Here is a 17,071-nt window from a genome sequence, read left to right as displayed (position 1 = left end):
TTGCAGATCCCTAGCGACAGAAGACTCAACAAAAGAGACCTAGCGTTTTGCAGTTGTAGGCCATCCGGCAACAGCAGAACCATTTTTCAGCCCTAGCGTTTTTTATTTGCAGATCAGCCCCAGCGTTTTGCAGATTTACTGCGACGGAACATCAAGAACCTCAGCGTTTTCAGTTTTCAGCCCTTAGACACCGCAGCTCAAGCCCCGAACCTCGCAGATCTCACCTTCCCGCAGCAGTTCCTCGCCGCACGGTCAGTTTCCGTAAGGTTTACAGATTCAGCCCGGAAAACGCAGATTTCAGCATCTGCGTTTTCAGCGCATCGTCGTCACATCGTCGCCATCCACATCGTCACCGACATAGAATCAGAATTCAGCAGATAAAGATTTGCAGATCTCAGCCCTTGACATTTTCAGATTTCAGCCCGTCTCGTCGTTGTCCTCATCATCGTCGACATTGTCGGCAAGTCCAAGCATTGTAGAGATTTGTGCAATCATAAGTAGACCGCTCTCGCCATAGAGAGTGGGGCCTTCGGAGGAGGGTTTTACAACGTCTCTGGTGTTGTATCTCTCTTCTCTCTCTATCTCTCAGTCTCATACATTTGCACGCACAGTGTCCATTCACTTGTTTGTGATCATTGCACTCTCTCATTAAGAACGGAAGGGTCTACCTTCCATAAGAACAAAAAGGAACCTTGAGCACAGTTCGGAGCACTCATCTTGAGCAAAGTTCAAACATTCATTCCGCTGCACCTAACAGTTGTGCCGTGTCGACTCTCCTACTCTGTCTCTTAAAGTTCGGTGATTTTGTAGTTTCTGTTTGTGTGTTGCTATTGACTTCTCGCTTGGACTGTCCAAGCTTGTAACAGCATTAGAACTTGCCCAAGCCTGGATAGCCTGCAAACTATCATGAATAACAGATTCCATGGTTGAGGCCTTTGTCCAAGTCTCTATGCCAGTAATAGGTAGAGAGAAGAATAGGATGGGACTCTGCCTGCTACCAAGGAAAGAGCGTGCCTTCTACGCACGTCACAAAATGAACAAATATACCAACAAAGGACTTGAGCAATCACCACTCTACTCAGCTCGTGAGAACTCCCAAGCTGGTGAACAGTGAAGCACTAGCCATGAAATTGCAGGGAACATGGGAAGGTGGTGAGACGCACAAAAGAGGGGAAGCTGCAAAAGCAACATGTGGAGGGGACGGTGAGTGCAGGTGGGCGGTAGATGGCAGTAGTGTTGGAGCATCAATGGTAGAAGGTGGAAGAAGAAGAGCCACTGGTGAAAATGGCGAAGGTGGAAAATCTGTCTCCATCGCAAAGTGTGGAGCAACAACTGAGGTAGTGCGTCTGGGTCCTTGCGATGCCGGTGATGGATGTCTAGAGGTAGAAGGTATATCCTATAAAGGCTAGTCCAGCAGAGTAGCTAAAACCTGAGGGACAGCCGGCCTGCTGAGGTGGTGGAGGTGGTGCCGTGAGAGGCTACTACCACCGAAAGGTATGACGGCGAGTAGCTCTCTATAAAGCCTCCACGGCTTCTTGAGGTGGGGGCTGTTAGGACTCATGCCGATGGGGAGGCTGTGTACGGTAGTCACGAACCAAGTGCGCAAAAGCATCGCACCTAAGGCATTGGTTTAAATGACCAGTCACCATCGAGCATTGCAGACGAAACCTGTCTGTAGTGGGTATTCGAGTCGCACTATGTCCCCAAAATTGGTACCACCAAGGGCCTACACCTACACTCGTGGCGAATCCATCTTCGTAGCCAGTGCCTGGTATAACTACACCCTCTTGAGCAACTACGCCAGTAAGACAATCTGATAGGTGTACCGGAAGTGATGAACACTTGGACCGAGGAATCCGCTTCTGGAAATCAATCAAATTGTTGGCCAATTGTCGGGAGGATTCAAGAACTAGTCATGCATATCGATGGCAAAGGAGCTCCCATAGACTATGAATGGGGGACACAAATTTGGTGAGAGCCTCCACTACAGTCGATGCAGCCCTAATGATCTCATGTGGCATTGATGCCTTGCATTTGATCATCCTAGATATCATGGAGACTAAAGGTCTTTCCATCCATCGCCAATCATCATGCGTGCACCCTATGCTAGGGCCCCATATCTGCACTCCGTATAATGTTGTGGATGTAACCAAGGTGTCATCAACCACAGCTTAGTGCGAGGCTCGTGAAATTGTACCTGAGACACATCCCCTCTCAAGACCTCCTAGTGCTGCATAGCCCCTTCTGAGTCTCGGCCCTTATGTTTAGGATCCTAGATACCCTTTCCAAGGGAAGTATTTCCTGTGAAAGCCATCTAGAGAAATGCTTGCCTTGGGCTGCCCATACATTCAACAAGAATATTTTTCATTTATCACAATTTGCAAAGATTTCTTTGAAAGGCCAATGAGAGATGCTTAACCTTGGCTGATGATGAGCAAGGATAGTGTCACTTCTCACGCATATTAGGAGTATTTGGTGGAGTCAATTTATTTCTTGCATAAGGGCCTTGGCTGACAATGTATATTATCAAGCAAGAATAGTGTCACTTCTCCGCATGTTAGGAGCATTGGTGGAATAAATCTTACATAAGGGCTCGCCACAAACAAATTCTCTTTTCATCTGTATGGCACATGTCATTTGCAATTATACTTTCGAATCAGGCCTTATTAGCAAGCCCATCTTGCATTATTGGCCAATGCAACCTTTAGCCAATACCCTCCTGAGGTCATACGTATGATTGTGTTCTGACCAATAGCTCAAAACATGGATTGAGAAAAAAAGAGACAGGTTCTCTTACGCAACTTAGAAATAACTTGGTCTGGAAGACATCTGGGGTTTCAAGCACCTAAAACACTTTATGTATATCAATATTTTAAATAAGAAAAGACAGTAAATTTGACTGATCTAAGGCAGCAAATTACCTATCCGCATATCTCAATGTGTTGAGCGTATGCTCACAAGAGCCAGTGTTTGGAGAAATGCATGAGATCATAACAGTGCGAGAGTCACCAACAAATGAATCGCGCAAGACCTCCGTCAACTTGCTGCCTCTAAATGGAATGTGACCTTGTTCATGGTCAAGCGCTCTTATGCACTCTTTCAAAGCAAGCAAACTTTTGTTTATCTCCGCACCTTCAAATCTGCAATATGATACAAATGTAATCAACCCAAAACTACCTACTCAAACTGAAACACATTGCTGCAACAAAGGAAAACCTTGTCTGTCGATCATTATCTGTAGTATCGGCCCCTCGCTCACTCCCAGCCAGATCAATAAATGAAAACTTTCCCACCAGCTTACCTCCGCTCTCTTCCTTTCTGTTTGAAAACTTCTTCACAACCAATTGAAGGATTGCATGCGACCTTGATGATTCTTCATTTGCCCCAGTAGAGCCTGTACTCCGTGATACATTACCTCTTTCAATGTAATCTTTTACACTTTCCACATCTGAAACCTTGAATTCCTGTAAGCCTACGATACACACTTGTTGGCGCCCATCTTCTCGCATGCAAAGCTTCCTGCAAATTTACAGAACAATTGAACTCTCTCTCTCTCTCTCTCTCTCTCTCTCTCTCTCTCTCTCTCTCTCTCTCTCTCTCTGGACTGCCATCGCGTGGAACTTCACCAGCTCTCTCTCACGCTGGACTGCTGGACTGCCTCACCCTGTTGAGCGCTGCCAACGCCACCTACTGCTTTGTTGAGCGCTGCCCACGCAGCCCACTCAGCCCCACACGCTCTCTCTCTCAGCAGGCAGCAGCGCGCTTACTATCTCAGCAGCTGGACTGCGCCTCTTGTGACAGTACGTTGCCCCCCCCCCCCCGCCTTACTCGTGGCTGGACACCGCACCCACCCCCCCCCCCCCCCCGTCCCAAAGCCCACAAGTGCATTACAGGGCAGATTGCGGGCAGTCCCACCTCTAAATATAATTTTTTTTAAAAAAAATCGAGCAAAATTTACTCATTTACTCAGACCTGCAGAATTAGAAAATACAGAATTTACATTTACATTTTTCACGAGTTGCAGACCTGCAGGGAAATTTCAAAATTGCAGAATTTCAGAATTACATAAATTTCAGCATTGACAGAAATTTGCAGAAAAGGAAAATCTCAAAAATGTACGATTGATATGGGGAACACACATGTATGCATTATGCGGGACAGGGATGTATGTGTGATGTGCACATAGTGGGTTGACTTGGCAGAAGCGCATTTGTATTTTTATTTTTGAAGGAGGTCATGACTGCTTCGCCGGTATGTAAGCGCCATCCGAAGGCAACCTTTGTGCTTACAAACAAGCGGATTACACAAATGGAGAAGGAGATGAAAGACCGGAAAGCAGATATGGAGGGATGGTGGAAAGAAAAGGCCAACCTTCTTCAAATGTTTCTCAACGAAGGCGCGCAGTGGAAGAAAGAGAAAGAAGACCTGCACGCAGAGCTACAAGCACTTAAGGCAGACTCCAAAGCACTTAAAGAAGAGGTCTCAGCTCTCAAGCGAGAACTTGCTGATAGAGCGAGCAGTGGACTAGAGGAGGGGGAATTCCAGCCTTCGGTAGTAGAGGAAATCAAGGTCATCAAAGAGCAGGTACGGATGATCAAAGAGGAGGAGAAACAAAAGATGGTAAAGACGTCTTCGTGGATGGATGTGATCACGAAGACGCAAAAGAAGGCGGATGAGGCCGAGAAGTGGATAGAAGTCGTTAAGAAAGGCAAAGGGAAAGAAACCACATCTGTCCCCACTCCTACAATCATCAACATGACTCTAGAGGAAGAACAACGAAGGAAAACTAGAGCTTTGCATATAAGAGTAACCGGTCTAAAAGACCAAGATGAGGTGGAAGGCGAAGTTGAAGAAGTTCTCCGCATGATGGGTAGTGAGGCTACTCATACAAAGGCATGGAGGGTGGGGAAGAAGACACAAGGCAATGGGGAGAATTCAAAAGGGAGAGCTCTAATCATCCGTTTCCCATCCATGGAGGCAAAGAAGGACTTCTTGAAGAAGCGTCCTACACTAAAGAAAACGGGCATATTTCTTGGAGATGACCTCACTCTCACACAGCTTGCGCATATGAGAGAGGTAATGCAAGAGACTCAAGCGGCAAGGGAGAAGGGAAAGACGGCCTTCTACAGAGATGGCTGGGTTGTGATTGTAGAGCGGCGCTCCACATGACGGTACGAGACCCATGGGACCACCCTCAAAGTTGCCACGTGGAATTGTAATGGATCTATGGGACTTGATGTGGGCGCCTTTGAGGATAGTTTCAGGGGAAGAGACATCGTCTTCTACTCTGAGACACATCACGCCCCCGGCCAGTCCATGCCTCACATTAGTGGATATAGATGGGAGACTGCCTATAGACAGGAGACACGATCAGAGCGTAGAGGGCGAGGATCAGGAGGAGTGGCAGTGTTATTCAGGGAGGAGTTGCAGCCATTCATACATATAGCCCGCAGAGATGAGCAAGCTAGGTACATGTGGGTGAGATTGAGAGCAGAGACAGACAGATATCTTTACATTGATATTTGCTACTTTCCCCCGAGCACACCAGTGTATGCACCACCCAGAGGACAGTCCCCTTTCTCTATTTTGGATGATGACATATGGGAGTTCTCTAGAGATGGTGACATCATCATTCTAGGGGATTTCAACGCTAGGACTGCCCATCATCAGACAGTATTTTATGATACTTCAGAGGAGATGCTGAGAGAGCTGGATGCTATAGAGACAGGCCTATCCAGACTATCACAAGATGGAGAACACACTGAGTATGGGCGACACTTGATAGACATGGGGACAGCACATGGATTGGCCATCTTGAATGCCCTACACAGATTTCCCGCTTCAGGGGGTTTTACATGCTTTCCACACAGACATGGAACCAACACAGTGGATTATATCATGGCACAGCCGAGCCTCATCTCTAGTATCCAGGATCTCATGGTTGGACCCAGACCTGTTGGTGTGGCAGTGGATCATGCTCTTGTGTCAATGACCATATCTTTTCAGTTTAGTGTAGCACACAGGCTACGGACAGCAACCCCTACTCGCTACACCTTCACGCGGGAGACAGACTCTGTATACATAGATGGGATCTACAGACGCCTATGCACAGAGGACCCAGGGCGACCTCTGGAGGAGCTTACTACTATATTGACACAGACACTACATGATGCAGCAGCAGAGGCATACCCACATACCCAGCCTGAGCAGAGACGCCGTTCGGGGAGCATGCCCCAGAACAGTTGGTATGATGAGGAATGCCGGGACACTAGAACTAGACTTCAGAGGGAGGTGCTTTTGGGGGACATCACTCACAGACAATCACAGATTGACTTCAGACGCCTAGTGCGGCGGAAGAAGAGGGCATTTTTGGCTCGGCTAGAGCAGGATCTATATCAATTGTTCTTGAGTCAGGACTCACGTGAGGCATGGCGCCTCTTTCAGGAGCACTCTCCCCCCCCCCCCCCCCCATCACTTCTACAGAGGACTGGGGCCAGTACGCATCATCTCTGTACACAGTTCCTGAGCAGCCCCCCCTTCCCGCCCCTCCCGATCCATGCCCACACACATGTGCTTTTTTCACCGCGGAGATGGTGAGGAAGGCCATTGACAGGATGAGGACTGGGAGAGCATACGATCATGATGGTTTAGTGGCTGAGCATTTCACGCATGCCAGAGATCTACTAGCAGAGCTTCTAGCAATGATGTTTAACTGTGCCATGTGTGAGGGCTTGCCGGATACTTGGAGCCTATCTACTATTGTACCCATCTTCAAGTCGGGAGACCCTATGGAGCCTGGGAATTATCGCACTATCATGATTGGACACACATTGGCACGATTGTACGCATCTATTCTTGAGCAGCAGCTGAGTAGATGGGTAGAGAGGGAGGGGATACGAGCAATCGGGCAGGCAGGGTTCAAGAGGGGTTTTTCTACTCTTGACTGTATCTTGACACTGAGAGCCATCATTGAGGAGGGTAGATCGTGTGGGAGACGGATCTATTGTAGCTTTGTGGATTTCCGCAAAGCATTTGACACAGTGCCTAGAGCTAGATTGATGCGCAGATTACAGCAGATGGGAGTACCCACAGAGCTCATTTGGGGGGTCATGGCATTATACAGGTCAGTAGTGGGGCAGGTACGCACCTCAGAGGGTCTATCCACACCGATTCACTCCACTATTGGGGTGAAGCAGGGCTGCCCGCTCTCTCCTACTCTATTTGGTATGTATGTGGATGAGGTTTCTGACTACATTGAGAGAGATGGTGATAGAGGTGCACAGTTGGCAGGGACATCGATTCCATTATTGTTATATGCTGATGATATCGTGTTGATCTCCGACTCTCCGGAGGGGATGCAACATCACTTGGATGCTTTGAATAGGTTTGCTCAGGAAAGTGGTTTGTCCGTCAACCTTGGTAAAACCAAGGTCATGGTATTTAATACCACCCCACAGTGGATCAAGAGATCAGCGCCAGCATTCACATACGGCCAGGAGACTGTGGAATATACAGAGGCGTACACTTACCTCGGAGTGGTTTTTAGTGGGCCAGCATTTTCATTGAGGAGGGCAGCAAACACTAGACTGACCAGAGCCCATGCAGCATTGGGTAGATTGGAAAGGATGTGTTCACAGGTTCAGTTTCAGGAGCCTCGTACGAAGCTCTGGCTCTTTGACACTCTGGTGGCTTCTGCATTGCTTTATGGAGCTGATATTTGGGGACCTTCATTAGATCATCACGGGAGGACAGGCCGCAGTGATGGATGGAGGGACATGGAGAAGCCTCTGGTCTCTATGATCTCGCGGCTCATTAGAGCCAAGGCCTCAGTACCACGTGCTATTGTTCGAGCAGAGCTAGCTGCCCCCCCACTAGTGGTTGAGGCACTCACTAGATCGGTCTCCTTCATACACCGCATGTGGGAACTTCCCAGACACAGATATGCCCGCCTTGCACTTGAGTCCTCTCGACAGTTAGCCATGCAGGGAGATACAGCATGTTGGTATGGGGAGATGACATCATGGTTTCAGGCGCATGGGTTCAGCATAGACAGATTGCCTCCCTTCCAGTACTCACTGGATGCACCCTCTCTGACTCTTACACAGTCCGAGATCACCGGGCTCATCCACTAGGACTTGACTCAGCTAGACACCAGGAGGACATGGATACAACCAGCACAAGAGTTGGGCACGAAGATGGCTTTCTAAAGAGAGCATCTCCTCCAGCTTACGGTTGATGGTTTTGTGACGAGGCCCAGATACATGGACACCCACTTGTCTCATGGGATACGATGCGCTATCGGCCAGATACGTACATCTTCACACCAGCTGCGGATCGAGACTAGGAGATACATCGGAGTACCAGCAGAGGCTAGGACATGCCCCCTGTGTGACATCGAGCCTGAGACAGAGTTGCACTACACATGCCACTGCCCCGTCTACTACGAGATACAAGGCCGCTTCCATTGCTTGTTCAAAGAGGGCTTTGGATCATTCTCCAGAGTCATGCAGTACGAGGATCAGAGATGCTTGGGTTTGTTTTTTCTCGAGCTACGCAGACACAGAGAGAGCCTGATGAGAGGAGAGGCTAGCCAGTCCTAGAGACAGATCACAGATTTCTTTAGAGCTGCCAATGGACACCAGAGGAGTTACTACCATAGCAGAGCTCGTCGCCTCACACCAGAGGCACACTGATCGACCGAGCGACTGAGCTGGGAAGATCCAGACGCCCACGACTGCGGAGGACTACACAGCATCGGCGGAGGCTGCATCAGAGGATTCGGATCACTTTGGCTTGACATGCACGACGCCTGGTCATACTACTGACCATGGAGGAGATTGATGAGATCCGCCAGCGACCGATGCTGGATCTCTTGTGATCTAGCTATCCCAGCTAGTTGCTTAGTTCACACCTAGTAGTTTAGGATTCCATAGTATTTTATTGTGACATTTGGCATTTCATTTTTTTCATACTCTGACTTTGTATCAGATCCACCACATTGTAACTTTCTGGTCTCATAGGTCACTATAGCCCCGTTGATTGCACATGTCTTCAACCAGGCTATAGGGGAGGGCTTCCCAGAGGAGTGGACACAGCACACCATAGTGCCTATCCACAAATCTGGCGACACCCTGGACCCAGGGAACTACAGGACTATCATGATTGGCCACACGATGGCCAAGCTATGTGGAGCAGTACTTGAGGCACAACTCAGCTGCTACGCAGAGATCAAGGGTTTACGAGCTCCAGGCCAGGCAGGTTTCAGACGAGCTTTCTCCACCACTGACCACATCTTCGTTCTGCGCTGCCTCATTGATGGGGCAAAGGCGCGGAAGAAGAGGCTTTACTGCTGCTTTGTGGACTTCCGCAAGGCCTTTGACACAGTCCCACGCGAGAGACTCTTCCAGCGCCTTCACAGCATTGGGGTACCAACAGAGATGATTTGGGCCATATATGCTCTCTATGAGAGGGTGACGGGTCGGGTTCGTTGCCCAGGCGGTTTTTCAGACACCATTGCTAGCACCATTGGTGTTAAGCAAGGATGCCCACTCTCCCCGACACTCTTTGGGCTCTACATCGACGAGATCTCCGACTACATACTGCGAGCAGGGGGAGAGGGGAGCGACTTGGCAGGTACTCCGGTCCACATCATGTTATATGCTGATGATATTGAGTTGATTTCAGAGTCACCCGAGGGCTTGCAACGCCATCTTGAGGCCTTGGACGAATTCAGCACACACAGGGGGTTGACTGTGAACCTTGGCAAAACCAAGGTTATGATCTTTCACACATCCAGTGCAGTGAGGAGCACCGCCACCTTCACAGCACCAGGAGGACAGGTTGATGTAGTCACCTCCTATGTCTACCTTGGCATCACATTCACCAGCCTACCAGGACCCTTCACTATGACGCAGGCTGCTGTTGACAGGCTCACCCGAGGATATGCAGCTCTGGCCATGCTAGAGCGGAGATGCCACCAGGCACACTCTCAGGAGCCCCACACGAAGGGGTGGCTTTTCGACACCTTAGTCACCCCGGCCTTGATGTACTCGACGGCAGTATGGGCACCAGGATTGACAGCTGACCAGTGGACACAGCTTGAGAGACCACAGGTATGTATGATCTCACGCTTGCCCCGCAGCAAGAAGACAGTGCCACATGACATTATTAGAGCCGAGCTCGCCACACCACCTATGGTTGTAGAGGCACTATTCCAGACAGTTTGCTTCATCCAGAGGATGAGAGAGCTACCTCCTGACAGACTTACCCGTAGAGCATTTGAGGCAGCTATACAGCTATCAGAGAATGGGCATGAGAGAGCATGGTACTCACAGGTCAGAGCATGGTTTGAGGGACACGGTCTTGACATGGAGAGCCTACCACCATTCCAGTACGACCCCCACTCACCATATGTTCACCTCTCTCGCAGTGAGAGGAACTTGGTATTGAGACAGGATCTGTGGCAGCTATACACTAGGAGAGTCTGGGAGGCACCCGGCTTGGGGACGAGGATGTCAGATTACAGAGACCAGTTTCTCACCATATTGTCTGGGGGGTTCATACAGAGACCACGCTACATGGACACATATATGCCACATAGCTCACGGGTGGCGATTGGTCAGCTGAGAGTGGCTTCACACAGGTTAGAGATTGAGATCGGGAGACATACTGGTGTTCCCAGGGAGGAGCGAATCTGCACAGCCTGCACAGAGGAGGTGGAGAGTGAGGAGCACTTTGTATGTAGATGCAGAGCATACACTGAGATCAGAGGCAGGTATGAGGCCTTATTCAGAGGACAGCCCACTCTCCGAGAGATCATGGAATCTCGAGATCAGAGACAGCTCGGACGTTTCTTACTAGAGATACAGAGCCATCGGGACACACTACTACAGCCACACACAGCTACACAGACAGAGGGGAGACACTCGCAGCTCACAGACTTCTTTCAGAGGATTTCCGCCCCTCCCTCACCAGACACTCAGAGGGGAGTGACACTCCCACAGGCGGAGGTGAACCGAGCTAGACGACGACCACAAGTCACAGGCTACAGGGGCGCGAGCTCCCACCACCGACAGATCGAGGAGATCCGAGCCCGGGAGCGCCGTGCCACTGAGGAGCGAGTGGCTCAGATGAGGGCCGACCCGACAGCTTTCATCCGGGTAGCCTTGGCACCAGACCCGCCCATGTACCACATCTTACATCCCCCCATTAGTACAGGATGGAGCTAGATAGCTTGATGCATTCTCATGATTGTACTACCTTGAGCATATAGACATGCATATACCCCTAGAGATAGAGCTCCATCCCTCCTCAGATACTCCACTACCTACATTCAGTTCAGTTTTGTATCAGTTTTGTTTCATTTGTCTTTCCGATAGACGGATGACATACACACCATGTACATTTGATTTGTCTCATAGGCCGATTTCGGCCTGACATAGACATTAAAAATCTTTCTTTCTTTCTTTCTTTCTGAAGACGTTAATATAACATTTCATTTCTTTTCTTTCTTTCTTTCTTTCTCTCTCTCTCTCTCTCTCTCTCTCTCTCTCTCTCTCTCTCTCTCTCTCTCTCTCTCTCTCTCTCTCTCTCTCTCTAAGCATCTCCCAAACGGTATTTTATGATACCTCGGAGGAGATTCTTAGAGAGATGGATATATCGGAGATGGGACTTGACAGACACTCACAGGATAAAGACCACACAGAGTATGGGAGATATCTCATGGAGATGACAACTACGCATGGTCTGGCCATACTTAATGGTCTAGAGATTTTTCCTTCGTCTAGGGGATTCACATGCTTTCCACACAGACATGGGGCCAGTACAATGGACTATGTCATGACTTCACCGAGCTTCATCTCTCATATTCAAGATCTCAGTGTGGGCCCTAGGCCTGTTGGAGTAGCAGTGGACCCTGCTCTCCTGACTTTTTCAGTCTCTTTCCAGTATAGTGTCTCTCAGACATCACGGAGGATTGCACGCACACGGTATACTTTTACACCAGAGACGGATTCAGTTTATGTGGAAGAGATTTACAGACGGATGGGGGCAGCCGAGCCTGTATATACAGTGGAGGAGATCACCACTTTATTGACGGAGATCTTGCATGGGGCAGCAACAGAGGCATACCCACACACTCAACCAGATCAAAGAAGATATTCTGGGAACATGCCTCAGAATAGTTGGTATGATGAGGAGTGCAGAGAGATGAGAGTTCAGATTCAGAGCGAGCTTATACTTGGAGTCATTACATATAGACAGTCGCGGAGTGCCCTTCGGCGTTTAGTGCGACGGAAGAAGCGAGCCTTTTTAGCCCAGATGGAACGTGATTTGTATCAGCTCTTTTTGAGCCGAGATTCACGTGAGGCCTGGCGTCTCTTCCATGAGCACTCACCTCCTCCAATGATTACCTCTCCCGAGATTTGGGGTCAATATGCAGCATCATTATATACAGTACCTGGGCAACCACCATTACCAGACCCTCTAGAGCCATGTCCAGCCACTAGTACCTTCTTTACCACTGAGAGGGTGAAGAACGCCCTTGACAGGATGAGGCCTAGGAGAGCATATGATCATGATGGTTTGCTGGCAGAGCACTTGATACATGCTAGAGATTTACTGTCAGAGGTTCTTGCGCGGTTGTTTAACCGTGTCATGTGTGAGGGACTACCCGAGTCATGGAGATTATCTACTATTGTACCTCTTTTCAAGGCAGGGGACCCCACGGTACCAGGGTACTACCGTACTATTATGATAGGGCACACATTGGCACGGCTATATGCATCCATTCTTGAACAGCAACTGAGTAAATGGGCAGAAAATGAGGGCATACGAGCAGCAGGGCACGCTGGATTCAGGAGGGGTTTCTCCACTTTGGACCATATTCTTACACTCAGAGCCATTATTGAGGAGGGTCAGGCACATGGGAGACGGATGTATTGTTGCTTTGTGGACTTCCGCAAGGCATTTGACACAGTGCCGAGGGCCAGATTGATGCACAGGCTACTGAAGTTGGAAGTACCCACAGAGATCATATGGGGGATCATGGCTATATACGGCTCAGTGACTAGCCAGGTACGCACTCCTGAGGGGATTTCTGACAACGAAATCTGCACCTAGCAGGTAGTGTTTCCAACTTAAGAGCGCATGAATCACAGCTAGTAACTCTTTCTCATAGACCTGCATGGCCATCTCTGGCCCGCGCAAAATTCTGCTCTCATAGGCTACTACCCTGCCATCTTGCATTAGCACTGCACCAATGCTACTACCGCAGGCGTCACACTGGACCACAAATGACTTCCTAAGATCTGGCAACACAATGACTGGATCTGAAGTCACCTTTTCCTTTAAGAGATTAAAAGCTGAAATCTCTTTCTATATCCATCTAAAGGTGACTGCCTTCTTTTGAAGAGCATGTAAAGGTGAAGCAATCTCAGCGAAATTTCGGATAAACCTTCTGTAATAGGAGCATAGTCCCAAAAAGCTTCGAACATCATGCACCGTCTTCAAATCTGGCCATGACTTGATCGCTCCAACTTTTGCAGGATCCATTCTAACACCATCCTTTGAGACAATGTGTCCCAGAAAGTGGATCTCTTCCAGAAAAAAATTCACTTTTCTTTGCATTGATGAGCAACCTATGACTGCGTAGCTCTTCGAATACAATGGCCAAGTGATGCTTATGCTCCTCTTCATTCTTTGAGTAGACTATCATGTCATCAAAGAATGTACCAACAAACTGCTAGTGTGGACGGAAAATTCTGTCCATCATCCTATTGAACGTAGCAGGAGCATTTGTGAGACCAAAGGGCATCACTAAAAATTCGTAAAGGCCAAACGTTGTTCTAAAAGCAGTCTTGTGCACATCCTCTGATCTAATGCGGATCTGATGGTACCCACTCTTTAGATCTATCCTGCTAAACATAGTTGCTCCTTCTAATTTGTTCATAATATCATCAATTCTAGGTATAGGGAACCTATTCTTGATGGTATTATTGTTCAGTGCACGGTAGTCGATGCACATACGCCATGAGCCATCCTTTTTCTGCACCACCAACACTGGAGAACAGAATGGAGATGAACTGGGCTGAATCAGCCCCTTTTCCAACAGCTCCTGTACTTGGCCCATTATCTCTTTCTGCTGAGCCGCACTAACCCTGTACGGCTTATTTGGTGGGCTACTGCCTGGCACCAAATCTATCGCATGGTCCTCGGGTCTCTCTGGCGGTAATTGAGATGGTAATGAATCGGAGAAACAGTCACTATACTGTTGTAAAAACATTGACCTTTCTTTATCTAGCACAGATAAATTTGATTCATCACAATCTGACACTTCACGTGCAAAAACCAAGTACGCAGAAAGATGCTATTTCATTACAGAAGTAATAGCAGAAGCTGATACACTGGGAATAGACTCCCCTTTAAGCTTTACATCCAGAATGTGAGTCTGTCCCCTGCTCTATACAGTGATCTTTTTGTTGTAGGCATCCATGATTCCCTCTACACGAAATAACCAAGGAATACCTAACAACACATCACATCCGTCCAGTGGCATGATGTAAAATTCTTCAGCATCTACATAAGACTGGATATGTAGACGTAACTTTCCAATGATGGGTGTCACAGCCTCTGTATGGCCAGAACATGCCAAACCTGCCTCTGCTCTATACCCCATCTCTTCTAGTCCGATTCCCAACTTTGAAGCCAACTCTAGGGAAATAAAGTTGGCTTTGGCACCTGGATCAAAGAAGATAAGCACTGTTTGATCCCTGACCTTTCCCCATGCTCTGCAAAGGTCACTTGCATCTGAATTTGGCTTGTCGCCCACCATATCTGGCACTAGACAAGCCATGGGCTTCTTCCCTTTCCTGTCCTCCTTGTCTTCAGAATCAGCTCGCCTTTTCTTTGTAGGACAGTTGTAAGCAATGTGGCCAAGCTGCTCACATATAAAGCATTTGTTCTCTGTCCTCGGGACCTTCTTTTGCTCTTCTGACTTGCGAGGAAAATGTCTTTTCCATTTCTTCGCTGGTCCTTTTTCTGATTCAGCCGTATTTTATCTTTCCCTGCGTTGGCTGACTCCTGAGTCCCTTTAGGAGCCTCATTGGGAACGTGCTTCTTGCCTGAATTTTTCTTGCATGATCCTGCCTTGACGCCAGTGTTAAATTCACAATCTTCTCCCTTCAGCAAACCATTGCCAGTGTTTGCTACCTCGATGAGTTGCGTCAAAGTAGTGACTTTTGTCTTCGTACAGTACTTTCTCAATCCTTTAGGTAGGCCACAACAGTATTTTTCAATCTGTTCTGTCAATAGCACAAACCTATAGGAAATTACTGGAAGTAGAGCTTTCCAAAACTTCCGATTGTAATCATCCAAATTTCTGCAAGTGGCAGCATTAAGCTGGTGCCATTCTGTCATGACATCTGCTTCAAAGTCATCAGATAACCATGCTGCTGCAAAAATCTGCTTGAAGTAAATCCATGTGGACGGAGCTTGCCCTTGAAGCAATAAAGTTGTCCACCATTGTCCCGCATTCCCTGTCAAGAAAGTGGCTGCCTTGCGGACCTTTGAAGCCTCTGTAAAGTTTCCCCCTGCATAGGCCTTGTCAAACTGCTGGAGGAATGAAAGAGCCTTCTTCCTATCATCAAACCCTGTAAAGGTCGTGAAAGACACACCTTTGCCACCTTCTTTGTACGGAGTTGGCCTCTCCAACGGCGCTAAATTGTCATATGGAAGTGACTGAAACATGGGAACACTGTTAGGGTTCATCTGTGTTCCTTGGGCGCTATTAACTTGACCTGGAAATGCCATATTTGGCTGCTGATTGGTAATTCCAGCCATACCAAAATTTGCAGGTGGCATCCCAAACTGGCCCTGAGTGCTCTAAAACCCTGGTAGCATGCCCGTGACACCATACATGGGGTTAGGCATCATCGTTTGAGCACCCCCAAACACTTTTCCTGGCGTGTAAAACTGATTTCCAGGTGCATGACCAGCCATGCTCTGGAATACCGATCCACCTCCCTGGTAGCATGCCCGTGACACCATACATGGGGTTAGGCATCATCGTTTGAGCACCCCCAAACACTTTTCCAGGCGTGTAAAACTGATTTCCAGGTGCATGACCAGCCATGCTCTGGAATACCGATCCACCTCCAAAATAGCCAGGGTGTACTGAAGGTGGTGGGAAGACCTGTTGCATAGCCTGTAGGTTGCTTCCCTGCCCATTAGAACGAGCTATAGGCTGCTGAAAGGTGGCGGGCTGAACTGGTACAGCTTGAAAGACTAGCATCTCAGCCACCTGTTCTTGCACCTTAGGCATAGGTTGTGGAGACTGCATGTTCTCCGTCAAGTGTACAGGTGTTTCCATTGACTGTGCAGTATGAATCACCTGTGCTCGAGCCTTAACAGGCTTTTGAATATGATCCAGTGACCCAACTTGCTGAGACGGAACAGGAGGTTACAGAAAGGCTAAAAACCTTGGATTCTGCATTACTTGTGTGAACATAGCCACAGCAGTAGCCAACTGGGTCCTGAATATATCATCATCTGTCTATGGTGGTCTTGAGGACTCACCCACTTCATGTGTCTGTTGACCCTGTGAAGAGGAAACCTCTTCAGTCACATCATCTGGTCTGTCAGCCATAATTGCAATTCCCTATGTCTGGTCTATGATCCCCTGTGTCTTCAAGCCCAAAACTGACCAAGGCTCACTTCTATGGGAAAAAGTGATTTAATCCCGTCGATGGAACCATGAAACTGGCCTGTTCAATCCAAAAAGGGCGGTAGACTTTACTTCAAACCTTGATTTAGCTTTCACCCATTATTAGTCGTCTATTTTACCTGTACTTTCAAGACACAACAAAGGGGAGAGGGATACAAGCTGCTAGATTGCACCTGTATGAGTAGACCGACACCAGATTGGCCCCTAACTTAGGCGCCCCTTTCGGTATTTCTTTATTGTTCAAAAGAGGGAATAAATGTTGTGGATCCCTACAAGCTGCCCCACACAAACTTGGCTGAATTTCAACTATTCCGGCCTGATTTCGGCAACATAACTGTACTAGGACCCTTC

General features: G+C 48.3%; 1 protein-coding gene across 4 annotated transcripts in view; it reads right to left on the bottom strand.

The window, feature by feature from the left end:
* The window catches only part of LOC147418248 (kinesin-like protein KIN-13A), a 151,305-nt gene that overhangs the window by 95,451 nt on the left and 38,783 nt on the right, over positions 1-17,071 (bottom strand). For all 4 annotated transcript variants that reach the window (XM_086507545.1, XM_086507544.1, XM_086507543.1 and 1 more), the window contains exons 8-9: positions 3,217-3,519; positions 2,922-3,140 (exon numbers count right to left, since the gene is read on the bottom strand). In XM_086507545.1, coding sequence (XP_086363671.1) covers positions 2,922-3,140; positions 3,217-3,519 — 522 coding nt within the window. The remainder of the gene's footprint in view (positions 1-2,921; positions 3,141-3,216; positions 3,520-17,071) is intronic.

This window comes from Adiantum capillus-veneris, chromosome 30 (assembly GCF_014529385.1).
Source record: "Adiantum capillus-veneris isolate H3 chromosome 30, ASM1452938v2, whole genome shotgun sequence".
NCBI classification, from domain to species: Eukaryota; Viridiplantae; Streptophyta; class Polypodiopsida; order Polypodiales; family Pteridaceae; genus Adiantum; species Adiantum capillus-veneris.
This window is presented reverse-complemented; position numbering and strand designations above follow the sequence as displayed.